We start from the raw sequence: 16,861 nt of genomic DNA, 5'->3' as shown, positions 1-16,861 counted from the left end.
GTGACCCAGCCTTGCAGGGTGAGTGGGGGTGGGGGGTCCCAGGGGACATCACCCTGCCCCCCTTCCCTGAGCTTTCCCTGGCTCGCCCTGGCCGTTGGCAGCAGCACAGGTGGTTATTTTTAGCTCTTGGTGGCTTGGCAGTTTCCTGGTCACATGCTGTGTGAGCGCCCAGATTTGGCTCACAAAACACCCGCTTGGGGTCTTCAGCCCTTGCAGCCAGGCAGCAACGCCCCCTCCCCACCAAGGTTGGGGGTGGGGTGGGGTTAAAGCTGAGTGGGGTCCAGGCCCAAATCTGCCACTCAGCTCCCTTTCTCTGTAAAATGCGAAGGGGGTGGGGCTTTTCTCACGCACTCATTGCCACCTGCTGCTGCGTCAGCGACTCCAACATGAGGGCGATCAGGGTCCTCACTCCCGCTATGGCTGCCAATGTCGTTAACAGGGGCTGCTGGCAGGAACCTGGCCGCTGCCCCTTCACAGCAGGCTGGACTATGGTCCTCCCAGTTCTTGTGCTGAGAAACTCTACCCTTAATGTCAGATATTGATGGCTGTTAGGGGCAGAGTGGGTGTTGAGCGTGAGGTGGAGTCCTGAGGGCAATGTCCCCACCATGGCATTAATGGCCCTGTACGGGAACCAAGTGGGACTCCAGGCCCATGCACCTCTTGCCATGGCGCACTGGTGCATTGGTGCGGCAGGAAGCTGGCCCCAAGCACGAAGCTGCCTTGTGAAGTGCAGGGGGCAGGATTTGAACCTGAGCTTTGCTCTGGAATCTGGTGCCTCGCCCTTGGCAGCCTCCTCAACTCCCTTTGCCCTTGACCTCAATACACGCTGGAAAATGACACTGACACACCCACTGGGAACAGACGCACCTCTGTAGGGAGGGTTGGTACCTGAAGATTGGAGGAGAAAGATGGGCCTGGTTACCCAAGCAGGATGCGCTGACTTCAGTTTACAAGGCGTCAGGCACGTGGCGCCTGCTGCTGCCCAGCAGGTGCCAAGCGCCCCCCAGGTTGTCCCAGCAGCCGGGCAGCATGGGAACCCGGCCCCACAGAGGCTCAGAGGGCACATGGTTTCAGGAGCAGGCCGCTGCTGGAGTGAAGCTGTGCTGGAAGCCACACGCCCGGCTGCTGTCCCTCCATTGCAGCAGCCTGGGCTCCTCATGCTCAAGGCCAGCTAGGACCAGGCAGGAAACAGAAAGCTCAGAGACATGCCCAGGAATGTGACCCCTGCTTCCCACGGGCCTGCCAAGACGATCAAGGCCGCTGGGTCACACACCCCACCCACCCAGGTCAGGAGCTTGCAGCAGTGAGAGGCCTGCCTGGATCTGTCCTGACCTCGGCTGCAACTGTGCCCCCCAGGGTCACTCCCTCCACTCCCAGCCCCCTCTCCCCTGGCAGCTACTGCTGCCCATTCACACAGGTGAAACCCACTGCCCAGCAGTAGGGGGAGGAGGAGGAGTGAGTGGCCAAGTCAATTGATCTGTCTCTGCTCCTTGCCTCAAGGACCAGACCCTGGGATGTGTGCTAAAGGCAGGGCGACAGCACTGTTCCACGCCAGGAGTCGCTGGGACTCTAGCATGTACCCACAAGCACACAGTGTGCACAGGGCCAGCTGGACACAAGCAGAATGCATACACAAACGCCTGAGCTGGGGCCCTGCGGCATGGCCTAGCAGCTAAAGTCCTCGCCTTGAACATCCTGGGATCCCATATGGGCGATGGTTCTAATCCTGGCAGCTCCACTTCCCATCCAGCTCCCTGCTAGTGGCCTGGGAAAGCAGTCAAGGGTGGCCCAAAGCCTTGGGATCCTGCACCTGTGTGGGATACCCGGAAGAGGTTCCTGGTTCCCGGCTTCGGATCGGCGCAGTACCAGCCATTGTGCTCACTTGGGGAGTGAATCAGCGGATGGAAGATCTTCCTCTCTGTCTCTCCTCCTCTCTGTATATCTGACTTTGTAATAAAAATAAATAAATCTTTACAAAAACAAAACAAACAAATAAAAAAAAAACCAAATGCCTGAGCTGGCCCTGTTGCCTCTGATCTGCACCAGGGTTTGCATGCAGTCGGGCAGCTGAGGAGGCCTCTGCCTGGCCACAGTACATCCATTTATCCCGCTAGTACCAACCAGGAGCAGGCATTGTGCCCACATCCCATGCTGGAGCACCTGCAGGAGACCCAGTTCTGGCTCAGCCTCCTACCTGCGCAGACCCTGAGGAGGCAGTGATGACGGCTCAAGAACTGGGCTCCCTGCCACCCACGTCAGAGGCCTGGACTGGCTCTGGCTCCCGGCTCTAAATCAGCCCAGTCTCGGTGCTTGCAGGCATTTGGGGAGGAAACCAGCAGAGCAAGGATAACAGTGTGCCAACCACCAGCTGTACCAGGGGCACTGGTGCTCCCTGGGCCCCAAAGCTCTTGGCTATTTGGGGCCAACAAAGCAGTCTGGAGGTGTTAACTAGGACCCCAGAAACTGACTAGACAGCAGTGTACCCCACCTGGTACCTGGGGCTCCCGGGACTGTCCCAGAGGGAGGGGGGTCAGGCTCCCCTCCCCATGAGGTTGGTTGGTCCGGTGTAAATTCCCACCCATACATCTCCCTGACAGTGAAGTGGATACCTTCCTCTGCAAGTGACCTTGGTCCAGCTCGCCCAGCTCTCTCCCCAGTGTTTCTTTCCAACTTTACCATGGACGGAGCCCAGGGCTCGTGGCTGGTGACGGGCAAGTCTTGGTCCCCTATTCCCTCATTCTGAGCCAACTTTGCTCCTGCTTCTGGGCCATCTCCTGGGCCCAGGAGGCCCTTCTACTGGGAAGACAGTGACAGCTCACAGCCTTCGCTCTGAGGACTTGTAATGTCCTTCTACCCCAACCAGGAGCCAATCTTCTTCCCAGAGGCTGCTAGGATTCACAGGTCACCCAGGAAATCACGATCTCTCATTCCAGGGCCTCTCTGGAGACACCCTACATCCATTCGCCAGGGTTAACGGGCACATTAACCTCATGTCCTCCCTGACCTGCTGCAGATATGCATCAGGCTCCACAGACCCCAGGACGTCCAGCAGCTTGAGGGGAGCTGTGGACACTGCCCCATCAGGGCCAACAGCAAATGGGCCTTGGGGGAAGGCACCGCTGGCCTGTGGCTCCCTGGGGGACAGCTCAGTGGCCCGCCTGCAGAACGACCATGCTGACATCTAGGCGAGTGGAAGTGATGGGATGAGAGGCCAAGACAGACTCCAGAGAGCCCCGGCCAGCAGCCAGGGCGCAGAGGTGACGCCCTGGGTTGGCTGTGGCCACACTGGTGCTGGCGCCAGGGGCACTCACGAGCCTGGTCCCATTGTGGTCATCACTGTGCCCACTTTGAGGCTGTCATGAGGGACCAAGCAAGACTATGAGGGGTATGACAATATCAACAAGGATCAGTCAAATAGGAAATATTCTCCCATCCACTTTAAGGTAACACGAAGCTGTGAGTGGAGTCACTGCTGGTCACCCACAACAGCCAGTGTCTGTGGGGGGCACACTGCACAGGTCAGCTCATTCTATTCCTATTCCTTTTCTGTCCCTCCCCGTCGGTCCTACAGCGAAAGAAGAGACTTGATGAGGAATCTGATGTTCAGAGAGGGAGCCCACTTGCCCAGGGCCACACAGCCAGGAAGTGATTTCCGAGGCACAGGGTCTGTGTTTAGCACTTTCCCCCAAATACAGGCCTACATATGCATTATAACCAGGCTCGCCTTTTCTCAGTTCCCGAGCTGCAGCAAACGACATCCCTGGAGTGCCTTCCCTAAAATTACTCAATCTTCCCTTTTCACATGGGATCACGTGTAGCTCGACTCCTCCTCCTTCACCAAGTGACTCATGTCAACGCTGATGAGACTGGCTTTTCTGGAAGCCCACAGAAGTGTTGTCTGTTTTCTTCACACTGGAAAACCTTGGATACATTCATCTGGAGACGTTGGGGATAATTTCGTATGAACAGCCATGTTTTTGGGGTAAAGTCACAGGGCAACTCCAACCCATGGACGAGAAAGGAGGGCTCGGCCACGCCTGCCACTTCTGCTCCAGGGTGCAGACAACACCCTCGTGCTTGGGTCCTCTGTCCAGCAATGCAGTCCTGTCACTTTGTTAGAGCCGTGTACGCCAGACACTTGATTCATGTCTGGCCTTCCCGCCCCTTACCCATCACACACTGAAACACCGAAATGGACGGGCGGGTAAGAGTGATGACGACCCTGGGTGGTGGAGCTGAGCCTCCCACGCCGGCCTGGGAGCTTCAGAAAGGTTGCACATCAGCGTTCCCCACTGGAGGTCCCGGGTTCCACCCATAGTTCCAGCTTCCTGGTAACATGGACCTTGGGGGTCTGTGGCAATGGCAGAAGCACTTGAGCTCTTGCCACTCACATAGGGGACCTAGACTAAGCTACCAGCTCCTGTTCCAGGAAAGATGTAAACCATCTACTTATCTTGCAGAAATAAAAACAAAATTGATTCAAAGGACCCCATGCAAAGGGCAGACAGGGGTCTGTGTGGGAGAATGGGTGGCACTGGCTGCTACCCATGAGAGCACTTACTGCTCTCATGTGGCCCCTCCTGGACTCGTTTTCAGCTGCTCCTGACCAGCCTGCATTCACACCACACTCAAAATCCACCTAGGCTGACACGCGTCCCCTTCTCTCTGGGACCTACCCAGTCCCTCACCCTTGGACCTCTGTGAATCGCAAAGTGACTTGTTGTAGCTCATGGTGCAGGATCCTGGCAGGCACTTGTGCTGAACACAAAATCATGTGACGCAAATCCTTGTGACAAAAGACTATGGGGGTTGGCGCTGTGGCGCAGCGGGTAGGTGCTGGCCTCCCGTATGGGCACTGGCTCATATCCTGGCTGCCCTGCTTCTGATCCAGTTCTCTGCTCATCAGCCTGGGAAAGCAGCAGAGGACAGTCAAGTCCTTGGGCCGCTGCATCCAGGTGGGAGATCTGAAAGAAGTTCCTGGCTTCAGACCAGCCCGGTTATGGTCTTTGGAGGAGTGAACCAGTGGATAGAAAATGTTTCTCTTCCCCGTCCCCAACCCCTAGCTCTTTCAAATATACTTAAAAACAGACCTTATGTGAGCAGTTTTCTTTCAAGTCTTAGTTTACATATTAACAAAACCCAGGTGGAAAATAAGATTTAACATTTAAGGCTATGTTGTTCATGTTCTCCACTCTCACCACCACTACCTGGGGCACCTGGCATGGATCATCACAGCAAGGATTTACACAAGTCCAATTTTCTGCTCTCACACCATATCCCTGACAAGGCCAACAGAGGCTATGAGCTCAAGAAATGGCCCCATGGTCACATCAGGGGCTCTGTCTGTGCAGCTGCAGAGACCTCACGTGATCCCTGACAGCTACGACATTCCATATTTCATGGTGAGAATCTAGTAATTGTGAGACTCTCATGGGCAGAGCCACTGTCTTGTCCCTCTTCCTACCCCACAGCAGCTGCCCCTGAAGGGCACCCCAACAATGTTCCTTCCATGATTGACTTGATGCCAGAGGAATTGGGGGACACTAGGGCTTTTCCAAAGAGCTCTGCCATGTGAGACAGAAAGTCAGTGCTGGAGCCACCCATTCTCTCTCTAGCACAGAGCTAGCATGGGTAAGCCTGCATCTCAGAACGATGGCATGCGACACCTTCAGGCCAGCCCATGAGAAGTCAGTGGGCGTCATGGCAGGTAATGGAGGGCAGCCTGGGGCTTCCACAACTAACAGCCTTTGTCAGAGCTTCCATCTGAACCACCACTTGGTGTTGGAGAGCAGCTGAGCGGTCAGCGCTGTCACGCCCCCTGCTTGTTAGACAATGGGGCAGGTTCAGGGAATGTTCCCGTTGAGCTGTCCAAAGGGGACAGGGACACTGAGATGCCAGCAAGTCTGACACAGCAGACGAAATGGACACATTTTTTGGAAAGCACAACATGCTGAAACTGGCACCAAAAAAAAAAAAAAAAAACCCAAAAAACAAAAAAAGGCAAAACACCACCACACTCATGTCCAAACCTGAATAACATAAAGGACCCTACAGGCTGTCCTGGTAAATTCTACCAAGTGTTTAAGGGAAAACAGCAGCCAGCTCACACAGGCTTGCTCAGGACAGATCAAGAAGGAGCAAGCAATCTGAACATCCCCGATTCTAAAACTTGGAGGACACACAAATTGTCAGGAGCAGCTTCTCCAGGAGGACATGTCCTGGACAACCCAGAGCGACTCTGACACGCACCCGCATGGTCTAGGCCAACCCCTCCCGCCCAGAGCCGTACACCTGGGTAACGAGGCTGCTGCCGGCAGAACGGTTCACCCTCCTTTCACACGCCTGAGTCTGTGGTCTTGGGCACAAACCATCAGGGGGCTGAGGCCTGACCTACTTCAACGCCAAGCTGACTCAGTGAGGAACTGCTTCCCGCTGTGGCAGTTCCATCTGGGCCCTTTCCCAGGGGACTGGGGAGGCACACTGCCACCCCAACGCTGGTGCAGGAGTTGGGGCGCTGGGATGCTCCAGGCCCAGGCTGAGGACTCCCCATATAGGAAGCCCCATGGGGCACAGGTGGTTCTTGCAGCCCTGTAGTCTTCCAGACTGTTCCACAAGACTGGAGGCTCTGAACAGAAGCATACCCAAGGAAGTGTTTTAACCACCATGATGCCGAGTCTTAGCCCCGGCACCACCTAGATGCTGCCCTTGGCTCCAGGCCCATGCCAATGCTCTTGTAAGGGACACACTGGCCTCCCCATTTCTCATAGGAAGGCGGCAAGGCCCAGGGAGGCTGTGGCACAGCCTGTGTCCACTCGGGGCTTTCTCCAGATCCAGTGTGTGCTGGACCCTTCTCTCCCAGCCCCTGTCTGAGGCTCTGGGTTACAGGAGACTACTACTGAGCCCTGGATGGTTCAGTGCATGCCAGCACCCAGACAGAACAGCAGTGTGTGTGCTAAGAGGCTCAGGGGAGGGCTGGGCCCTAAACCTTGATCGCTGTCTGAGGACCCAATGGGGCCCCTGCGAGGGCTCAGCTAGGAGCCTGGTGCTCCTATTCCCCTCAGCCATCACACTGCCCACCCCAACTGTGCCAGCCCTGCCCCAACGCTGCAGCAGTAAAGTGCCCACTCCCCCCTTGGCACACCAGGAACTTTCACACTTCGCCTCTCATTTAAGATCAGAGAATTTCATAACTGGAAGTATTCCTGAATTATTCAGTCCGGGAGAGGTGAAAATTTTTTAAAAGCGAATCCTTTAATCAAACGAAATCTTTCAGAACAGAAAAGCTGAGCAGCCCTGGGTAAGGTGGAGGAAGGCTGCAGTGTCCGGCACCTCCAGCTTCTAGAATCTTCCCCTACAGTTCCCTTGGAGGACTGGGGTGCTCCTGCATAGCGGTGCATTGAAAGCCTGAGATGACCCCTTTGGCCCTGCCTGCTTCCTCCGTGGGGACTTCAACTGGGATGGTTATGGAGGTCAGCTGCACATGCTCAGTTTGGTCCCTGAGCCCCTGTTCCCTCCCCGGGGACAACCAAGGCCAGGGGCTGCAGGGCACACACTGCCACATTCACCTCACACTTCCCACAATGCCAGCACATCTTACACCCGAGGACAGGGAAGATCTCCTGCCAGGCCTGTCTGTCTCCCTCCTGCCACAGGGCTGGTGGGAGAAGGGCTGAGCACCTACCCCCACCCCTGGCACTCTCAGGAGCCCAGCCCCTCACCAGGTGGGAGAGCTGATGACCAGCAGCTGATGCAGCAGGCTCACGGAGTGACAGCTGCTCTGTCAGCCTCCGACACTGATGCCCTTTGCTGTGGTTTGTGTCCGCCCCCCACCCCCAGCACGCTGTGTCAGGAGACAGGGGTGATGAGGTCAAGGGGGCTGAGACCCCGCACACAGGACTAGATTCTTTGTAAGGAGACCCCAGCAAGCCTCCTGGCCTCCTCCCCCATGAGGAACCAGGAAGTGGGGTGCTGCCTATGAACCTGGTAATGTTCCCCCAGGTGCTCAATCTCCCCCCACCTCGGTCTGTGACTCCACACCTACAGGCCGGGAGCAGTAAAAATGTGCGGTGTTAAAGCCACTGCTGTGTCTGAGTGTGAAGTCACACCCCACCACCTGTGTTCTAGCCCTGGCTGCTGGCTCCTCCTGGGGTCGCTGGTGAGCTCCCAGGAGAGACTGTGCAAGGAAGCCTCGTGTACTGGGAGGTTCTGTGCACACATGCATTGCCACATCTGAGGGCCAGAGGAAACCGGGGTGGGTGGGGTCAGGACGGAGCGGTCCTGGGATGCAGGCTCCAGAGCCAGAATTCAAATCAGTGGCCGGGCAACTTCAGGCAGGCAGCTGAACCCCATGGCAGACACAATGCCACCCAGAGATGCTCATCTAGCAGCTACCAGACTCATGCCCAAGAGGGTCTGTGGGTACAGAGTTGAGGCAGAGGAACAGGGAGCAGCAGGGAGAGGCAGGGGACAGCACGAACTCCAGGGGAAGTGGCACAACCCGTGCTCAGACCCCACTCACAGGCACCCAAGAAGTCCACGGTCCCGCCCACCTGGAGCTGGGCCGCTGCACCCTCAAGGCATCTCAGAGTGACGCATGGTTCCTCTCACTCCCGTGTTTACTAAGGCAGACCCAGCTGTCAACACGTTTCTCCAACGTTCCCGTTATTGCTTGTGATGGGTGATGCATTATTTTGGAATATTCCCAGCCCAGAGGACTGATGGGAATCTGTCTTCTGGTATGAAAACACCCAAGCATAACAACCGCTCCCTGGTGCACCTCACTGAAAACTTCCAAAACTCCCTGCTTCTACCAGAGCACATGGCAGACTGCGGGCGTCCCCCCAAAAGTTCCTCTCCTCCAGGCCCGCCCCCGCTGAGCCTGCTGAGCCAGAAAGGGAAAGCCTCCCTCCCTCTAGTACTTTCCCTCAAGTATTTGCTGAGAAGTCATCCGCGTGCATCAGTCAAGTTCAGTTCCTGTATAAAAGCAGGCTGCTGTGCACCGGAAGATGGATGTGTTAACATCTCAGTCCCCGTTGCACAGGTGGGAGACTGCTACAGACAGGGTCCCTTGCAGCCAGAAGTGCTGCACAACAGAGCTGAGCCAGCTCCCCCGTGCAGCACCCCAAGCAGGATGGAGGAGGGGGTGGGTGGGAGGACATCACACACTCCCCTCCCAGCCCCCTCCCTCCCATCAAAGTCAGACTGGCCAGTTTCGCCTTCAGGGAAAGCAAGGGGTTTCCTGTGAGTCACAGTGAGCAGCTGGTAGCCCTGGGGACCACAAGAACACCAGGCCCAATTTTCCCCTGTGCTATATTTAGAATGCCCCAGAAAAGCCCAAAGCCGCTGGTGTTTCCACCTGCTTAGCTGGACCCGGGAGGCAGCTCCTCCTCCTCTGCCCTCCTCACCCTCCCCTGGGCCCTGCCCCGCATCCCCCAGAGCCCCACCCCCACCGCTTCTGCCGCCCAAAGCCTGAGGGCTCCTCCCAGCGGGGACCTGGCTCCGCCCCCCCAGCTCCAGATGTCTAAAGATTCTAGAGGGGCCTTGAGCAGCACAGGCCAGGGACTTAATCACCGCGTTTCTTCCTTGCGAAACTACTGAGGGTCCAATTAAATGGTTGATGGGGGCTGAGCTGGGTGCAGGCACAAAGACGGATCTTCAACACCTCTGCTTCTGCCTTCTTGGCCCGGGACTGGGGGCAGGAGAGGGGCTCCTCTCCTCGCGTCCCAGCCACAACCTGAAACCAAGGGCATCTGTGGCTCTCAGGGGGCTGTAGTGGGGGCACCAGGGACGAGCATCCAAACACCCCAACCATCTCAACAGTAGCAAGAAAGCGCCCCTTGTGTGGCACTTTGGGACCACACGCTCCCCATCGAGGCGGAGGCCACCCTGCTGGGCCCTGCCATGTACTGCTGCTTCTCTTTGAAACACACGCGGGCTGAGCTAACCTGGCTGAGCCTCTGTGCTCAGGCCTGGGCTAGGCGAGGACGATGAGAAGGCTCCTTTGGGGTGTGAAGTGAGGTGCTCACCCTCGGTATGCTAAGTCCTGTGTTGGTCAGGAGCCTTAGCACAGAGGACAGACATGTGTGACCGCCCATCACCCATTCATCTGGAGGCAGGACAGCTGCCAGCCGGGTCCACCCCCTGCTCCTTCCAGGCCAGAGCTGTGTGTTGTTTTGGTCAGCGGCTAAGGAATTCCATCCCCTCACCTTGCTTAGCAGTGGGCAGCGCTGATGAGGTGGGGAAGCAGGCTTGAGAGCCACAAGCAGACAACCGAGCAACACTACAGACAGCTCCGGCCACTGGCGGTGCCAAGCAGGCCTGAGAGGTGTGGGGGGCAAACCAAGCCCTCACGCAGCAGGCTGCTTTGCTCAGATGCTGCCAGCTCGCAGCCAAGTTGCCCCCACTTGCAGTGTGAGCATTGGTGCCATGAGACTGGGATCCATCGTTATACGGCCTTGGCCTTCTTGCTTACAAAAGATTGCAGGAATGAACAGCAAGGTCACTTCGCTGCTGGGGAATGCGTCCTACCCATGAGATCATTTGGCCAAATTCTACAACTGGAAAAGAACGTGAAGCTCCTGTCAGGTGCTTCATGCTAAGACCCTGGGTATGCTACCAGGGACCTGGAAAGGAAGCATCACAGTGTGTGATCAGCCAGTGTCAGGTGGACAGGAACCAGCCCCCTCTACAGGTTGCCGGGCAGACCCAGCAGTGGGACCACGTGGGCAGCTCAGTCAACATCACGATGCAGTGTCCTAACCATTGCTTCATCTGCCTTACCCTCACCACCACAGCCTGAGACGGGAACCCTGCCTCCCCAACTCCCAGTCTCAGCCCTGCTGGCTCTGCTAAGGTGCTTGGGGTCAGGCCCAGAGGGGATGCAGCACAGAGGCTGGCCCATGCTGCAGCTGACCAGGGCTGGAGGCAGCTTGGCCCCATCACATACCCTTTCACCGACAGCCTCTGGCTGTACAGCCACATCATTGTGCTCCTCCCTCAGCCCCGTGGGGCAGGGACTGACTGGGCATGCTGGGGTCTGGGTCTCGTGCTGTCTGCTGAAGGGTGCGGTAGCATGCGTCTGCAGCCAGCAGCATCTACTGCTCCATGGTGTTTAGTCTTTGCCTCCTGCTGGCTCAACCAATGTCCCAGTGTCCAAGCCTCCGCAGGCATCCGTGACCAGAAACACAAGCACGGCATGAGGAGGAGGTTGCTTCAAACCCATCCTTCCCACTCCACTTCGGATCGCATTTCTCAGCAACAGACAAGGCCAAGGTCACCACCAGCCGCCCCCTCCAGCAGCTTCCTCAGCAAGCAGCTTACACGGGACCCCCATGGCGGCAGCCCACCTGCCTGGCTTTCTTCACTGAGATAAGCCAGAGAACAAAAGTCACACATGCACGCGTGTGCACACTTCACGATGCAGTACATGTGCAAGTACATGTGTGCTTGCGTGTACTCAACTGCATGCCTCTCTTGAATAAAACACCTCCCAGTCTCCTGCTGGGGAGCTTTCCCGTGAGTCATCCGAGCAACTTGAAGCAGGTGAACTGGAGCTCCATTTTCACACTATATTTGGAATGTGGCAGACAGCTCTGTCTTAACTTCACATGTTATTCTGGAAGCATCAAAAGGTAGGTTGCTTAGTTCCCTGCCCCCCCCCCCCCCCCGCTCTCTTATCAGAAAAAGGGAACCTTTCACAGTTGTTTTTCCAGGTGTCACAGTGAAACAGAGTAAATCAGATCCAACATGCAGTTACTGCCACAGGCCGGGCCAGGGGACCTTGATGAGGCATCTGCTGCCAAGATACACAACCCACTTCTGGTCCTCTCGAGTGACCTGGGGACCCAGCGTGGTTGCTGGCGACCCTTCTCCAGGAAACCAAGGCCAGAGGACAAATGTCCTGAGCCATATGCAGGGCAAAGGATATGAATTTGACAACAGCTCAGCCCCTGAGGTCCAAACACAGCATCCCAAATGCTTTACAAAGCCCCACGCATGTCACGGCTCTCAAAGGGACACTGCAGTCGGCACACTCGGTGACAAGGACACTATCACACAGGAGCTCTTGACGAACCCCACTCATGATTCTTCACATACAAAATGCCCTAGCCAGCTCCACCTCTCCCGACTTGCACACAGCCTTGCCCCTGCCTGGCCACCCTGGCCCCTGCCCACCGCTGCTAGCTCTGTTTCCTGATTTCAAATCACAGGCAACAGGAGCACGTGTCTTCAGTCATGGGGGATGCTTCCCCTCCAAAACTGTCCAATAATCAATCAGGAGACCTGCTAGAGAGCGCCATCAATACAACAGAAGAGCCACAGACTTGGGCAATGGACGGCGACCCTGATGGCGAGTATGGATTTTGTTACTTGATAAAGAGCCAGGGACTTGGCCTGGGGTGTGTGTGTGTGTATTTATATATGTATTATGTGCACTCATACTTATTGACACAGACTTGAGTGTGCATGTATGTACATATGTTCATTAGTGTGTGCATGTTTGTATATCTGTGTGTGCTGGTGTTTACTTGTGACCAATATGGCCTGTTGAGACTCTTGCTGCTCTCCGAGTTTGAAAGGTCTAGCAGCTCCCTTGTGGTTAGACTGGAGTTTGAACCAACTATCCACGTCATTTGAAGCGCCCTGGGTGAAGACCAGGACCCATCTTAAGAGCCGGTATGCTTGGACACATGGGCAGGCATTCCCCAGCTTGGGATAAGCCCTCCCCATAAGTATGTCCAGCAGCATCTCTCCAGCTGTGCTCCCTAGTAACCACACATGTTCCCTTTGGAAACATCTGTGTGTAGTTGTACAATGGAGGAAGGTGACAGCAGTGCGTGCATGTATATGGGGGGAATCTGGTAAAACAGACATACAATCTGCCAGGTACCAGCTGGTACCGCACCCAGGACACTCACCATGGTCGTGGGCAAACACCAGCAGGTGCAGCCCCACCAGCATCTGAGCCAGTTCCTCATAGCGGCCGCAGTGCTCCCCGGCTCCATGAGACACGAACACCAGTGCTCTGCAGGGACAAGAGGGCACAGTTAACAAACCCACAAACCAGCGTGCACATGGTGCCATCAGTGTTCAAGCTGCTGCCTCCTCTCCAACAAGAGGGGTCGGTCAGCAAGGCGCAAGCTCCCAAGTCCTGCAGGATGGGGGTCTGCCAGGCCTTTCCCCTGAGATTTTATCTGTTCCTCTGTCAAGCAGTGGCGACCTACTTCCCTTCGGGGTATCCAGGCATGGATTCTTGGGACATGCCAGGCAGGGTACTTTGGGCACCTTTTGGGAATGTGCCTGCTGTCCCACGGCTTCAGCCCACAGCTACTGCAAATGGATGAGTGCTCAAGTTGGAGCTTGCAATACACCACTGGGAAGCCACTGGCTAGAGAGGGCTTCAGGGCTTCATCTGGTGGCCTGACAACTGGCCCCAGTCATTGTCTTCCCCCCAGATGGCCTGTCAATACAATCTTTACCCATGGTAGGATATGCAAGGTACTAGATATCCCTCCCTCTACTGCAACTGTCACTACAAATGAGTGGCTCTCATGTTGGGGGCACATGCTGGAACCAGGCTTGGGAAAGAAGTGGGTGGGGCTTTAAGAGCCACTGAGGCCAGGCCCTCTCCCGCCTGCCAGTCCTGTAGGTGAGTGACGCACAACCTAGGCTGAGCCGAGGACGAAGCTCAGCGGACACAGGGCAAGAAGCGAGAAGGCAGCCCACAGACCATGCTCCCACATCAGGCCCCAACCTGATCTCAATGTCGTCTAGTGGGGTTTTATTCTCAGCTCCTGGGCGCTAGTCCTGTCCAATCGACCTCCCCTCCCAGGCCCCACATGTCTTTTCCCTGTCTGGGCTGAGCCTGCTTGGTGCAATCTGTCTGGCACGGGGAAATCAAATCAGGCTCCTCTCCTGCCTAGACCCTCCCGAGACTTCCTGGGGCGCCAGAGTGCAGCCACTGCAGCTGCTGCTGCTGCTGCTGCCTGTCCATTCAGCTCCTCCCCTTCTCCAGCTCCTCTGCCTTGCAAGCCCAGATACACGCAGCAGGAGAGTGCTGCTAAAACCCAGCAGGTAGGGGTGGCAGGTCCCAGGGTCCCACCGCCTGGCTCTGCGAAGAAATGCTCTCCCCAGGGGTGATCTTGGGCTCCTGATGGAGGTCACTGATGCCGCGCCCGGAAAGAGATGTGCACAGTAGGCGTGCCCCGTGAGCTGTACCCTGCTGCACACCTCAGTCTGCCACGTGGGTCTTTTCCAGGTGCCCTGGAGGAAGCTAACATGGTTTGTTTCCTGGCATGCTTTCTAGTGCCTCCCCCACCTGAGAAGGTTCAGAAAGAGGCAGAGGGTCTATTTTTCTATCACAGTCCTAGATGGGAAAGATTCCTGAGCAAAGACTGGATGACTGGCGGCCACCACCACCACAATGAGGTCCAGAGCCTGAGTCCCACCTCAGCCTCAGAACCCAAGCCCCAGCCTGGGGCTGTACTGGGAGAAGAGGAGGTCTGGTATTGAGATTTTCCACTGCTTTGTCCCATTTCCCTGTCCAACACCCTCCCCACAAGGAAAATCTCCCTTTGTCTTCCCCTACACACCTGCTGTGGGCGGAGTTGTGGTCACCCCTCTCCCCACTCCCTTCCAGCACAGGTCCCTGCCTAGCTGCCTGACACATAGCCAGCCATATCCTGAGCCCTAGGTTTGCAGCTGTCCTTCTGGGGACGGGGACACCCCTCAGCCCCAGGGTTTCCCACAGGGGACTTCCCCATCAGGTTACTAGTTGGACACTGGGTAGGGATTTCACAAGACAGTGGGATTGCAGCTCTGCCTGGAAAATGCATGTGGCCAGGCGCTGCTGGGCCGTGATGTCACAGGGAGGCCGTGTGCACAGGGCACCCTTACAGCCGGGGCACCCTGGGCAAATCACCTCACCTCACTGGGTGGCAGACACCAAGGCAAGGCAAATGGATGACTCAGAGAGCATTCCATATCAGGCCGTGGGGGTGAGTGACTGTACACAACTCACAGCCATGCACAGCGCTGGCCCGATTATGAGAAGCATGGAGCACGTCACGCCAGGTGCCCTGAGCACAGCTCTGGGGAGCTGGAGGGTGTTCTCCATCCGGGGGATGGTGCCCAGCATGGCTGTGACCTGACGTGACTTCAGCTTGCAGAAGAACCCGGAATGGAGCCGAGAGGCAAGACAGCAGAGAGTCAGGCTCCAAGCAGGTGCCCGGAAAAAGTGGCTGCTTCCTTCCCTTCTTTCTGGGCCATTCTGCAGCCTCCACAAACCCAAACATGAGCTGAGCTGTTGGCACAGACAAGGCAGTGCCCGCAGCAGCAGCCACAGAAGTGAGGCTGCACAGGGGGACGGCAGAGATCCCTATCCTGAACTTCTTTAACACCACTGGGGAGAAGGCAGGGACTGGGGGAGGAGCCCAGTCCCAAAGCAGATGGCCTTGCTGGCAGCCAGCCCCTGGAGCTGGGGCAGCTCCTGCAAAGGCGTTCTCACCCTGTTCCACAGCCTAGGCCCAGGCCGGGAGATCTACAGGCTCTCAGAAGTTCCACGAGCCAATGAATTCTCTGGTTATGGATGGCCTGAACAACCTGGCCACTCTGGGTCTGTCTGCTCAGAGGGGACAGTCTTAACACCACGGACCTCAGAGGGTGTCACAAGAGAGACAAGAAAATGCAGGTGGAATGCCCCGCCCTGGCCCGAGCTGTGCAGCTGCATGCTTGGAAGCCATTTTCCCCAGCGACTTGTGATCTGGGGGTTGGGTTTAAGCTCCAGCCTCCTCAAGGGTTTCTTTCTCCGTGAAATAAAGATGCCCCTGCCCCCCTCACAGGGGCGCTGAGATGAGATAGTGGACGTGAAATTAGGACCCAAAAGACTCTTGGTCGGGGTGGGGTAGGAGGGAGGTCCCTGCCTCTACAATCTCCCTCTCCATCTCACTCAGCCCCTGAGCGATCAGCCACTGCCAGTCCCTTGGTCCAGGGGAGGACTGGGACAGGATGCCTGGAGAGACGGGCAGGAAACTGGTTAACACCAGGATGAGAAGGATGCATCCCCCCCACTCCCACCCTTGGACTTGGCTGGACCCTTCGGAGGACTGCAGACCCTCAGGGACCCAGAGGGAACTGGCGGCCTCCTTCCCCAGCAGCGCCAGGCTCCACATTTGTATCTGCCACCAGGCAGTGACCTGGGGACTCCCGGGTGGGGCTGACACCTGGGCTAAGCCGCCACCACGAGAGCGACAGGGCCTCAGCAGTCCCTCCACCCACCCCCAAGCTGGGCGCCAGCATGACGTTTTTACATCTCCAGACACCCCCTCGCCAGGCTGCCCGCTCCGTCACCCACATCCACCCGACTCCTTCCTGCCAAATCCTGTGTCTTGAGCCAATGTGCGCGGCACGTCTGTGCTAGGGCCTGCGTGTGGGATCGCGGATTCCTTTCCTGTAACTGGAGCCAGAGCAGGCTGGGCTCCGTGGAAATCCAAATTTAACTCTGTCCCCTCCTCTTGAAGAGTTCCAGGAGCACTGGGGTCTGTGTGTCTCTGGCAGGCACAGCCCTGAGGAGTGGGGGAGCAGGGTGGGGGGAGGACAGAAATAACACCAAATCCAGGACTCTAGAACTCCACGGAGAAAGCCGGAGGCAGACGGCTGCCTGCCACACAGACCCGCACTGCCCATCTCTCAGAGGTGGGGAGGACGGATGGAAAATAACCCAGCGTGCGCAGGCTGGTGCCAAGCCAGGCATTAGATAACAGCTGATGCCAACAGCTGACGGCTGCTCTGGCCAGATACCAGCCTCGAGACATGATTATGTGTTAACTCATTTAACCCTCGCGGCAGCAACGTGGCAGGGAGG

At 56.9% G+C, this 16,861-nt stretch overlaps 1 protein-coding gene across 2 annotated transcripts in view; it reads right to left on the bottom strand.

The window, feature by feature from the left end:
- The window catches only part of MGLL (monoglyceride lipase), an 85,929-nt gene that overhangs the window by 41,552 nt on the left and 27,516 nt on the right, over window positions 1–16,861 (bottom strand). For both annotated transcript variants that reach the window (XM_040995315.1, XM_040995314.1), the window contains exon 3: window positions 12,918–13,024. In XM_040995315.1, coding sequence (XP_040851249.1) covers window positions 12,918–13,024 — 107 coding nt within the window. The remainder of the gene's footprint in view (window positions 1–12,917; window positions 13,025–16,861) is intronic.

Source organism: Ochotona curzoniae, unplaced genomic scaffold, assembly GCF_017591425.1.
Source record: "Ochotona curzoniae isolate NIBS_2020 unplaced genomic scaffold, NIBS_Ocur_1.0 contig_908, whole genome shotgun sequence".
Classification (NCBI taxonomy): Eukaryota; Metazoa; Chordata; class Mammalia; order Lagomorpha; family Ochotonidae; genus Ochotona; species Ochotona curzoniae.
The sequence above is the reverse complement of the archived record's forward strand: the minus strand, read 5'-3'. Positions and strand labels throughout refer to the sequence as shown.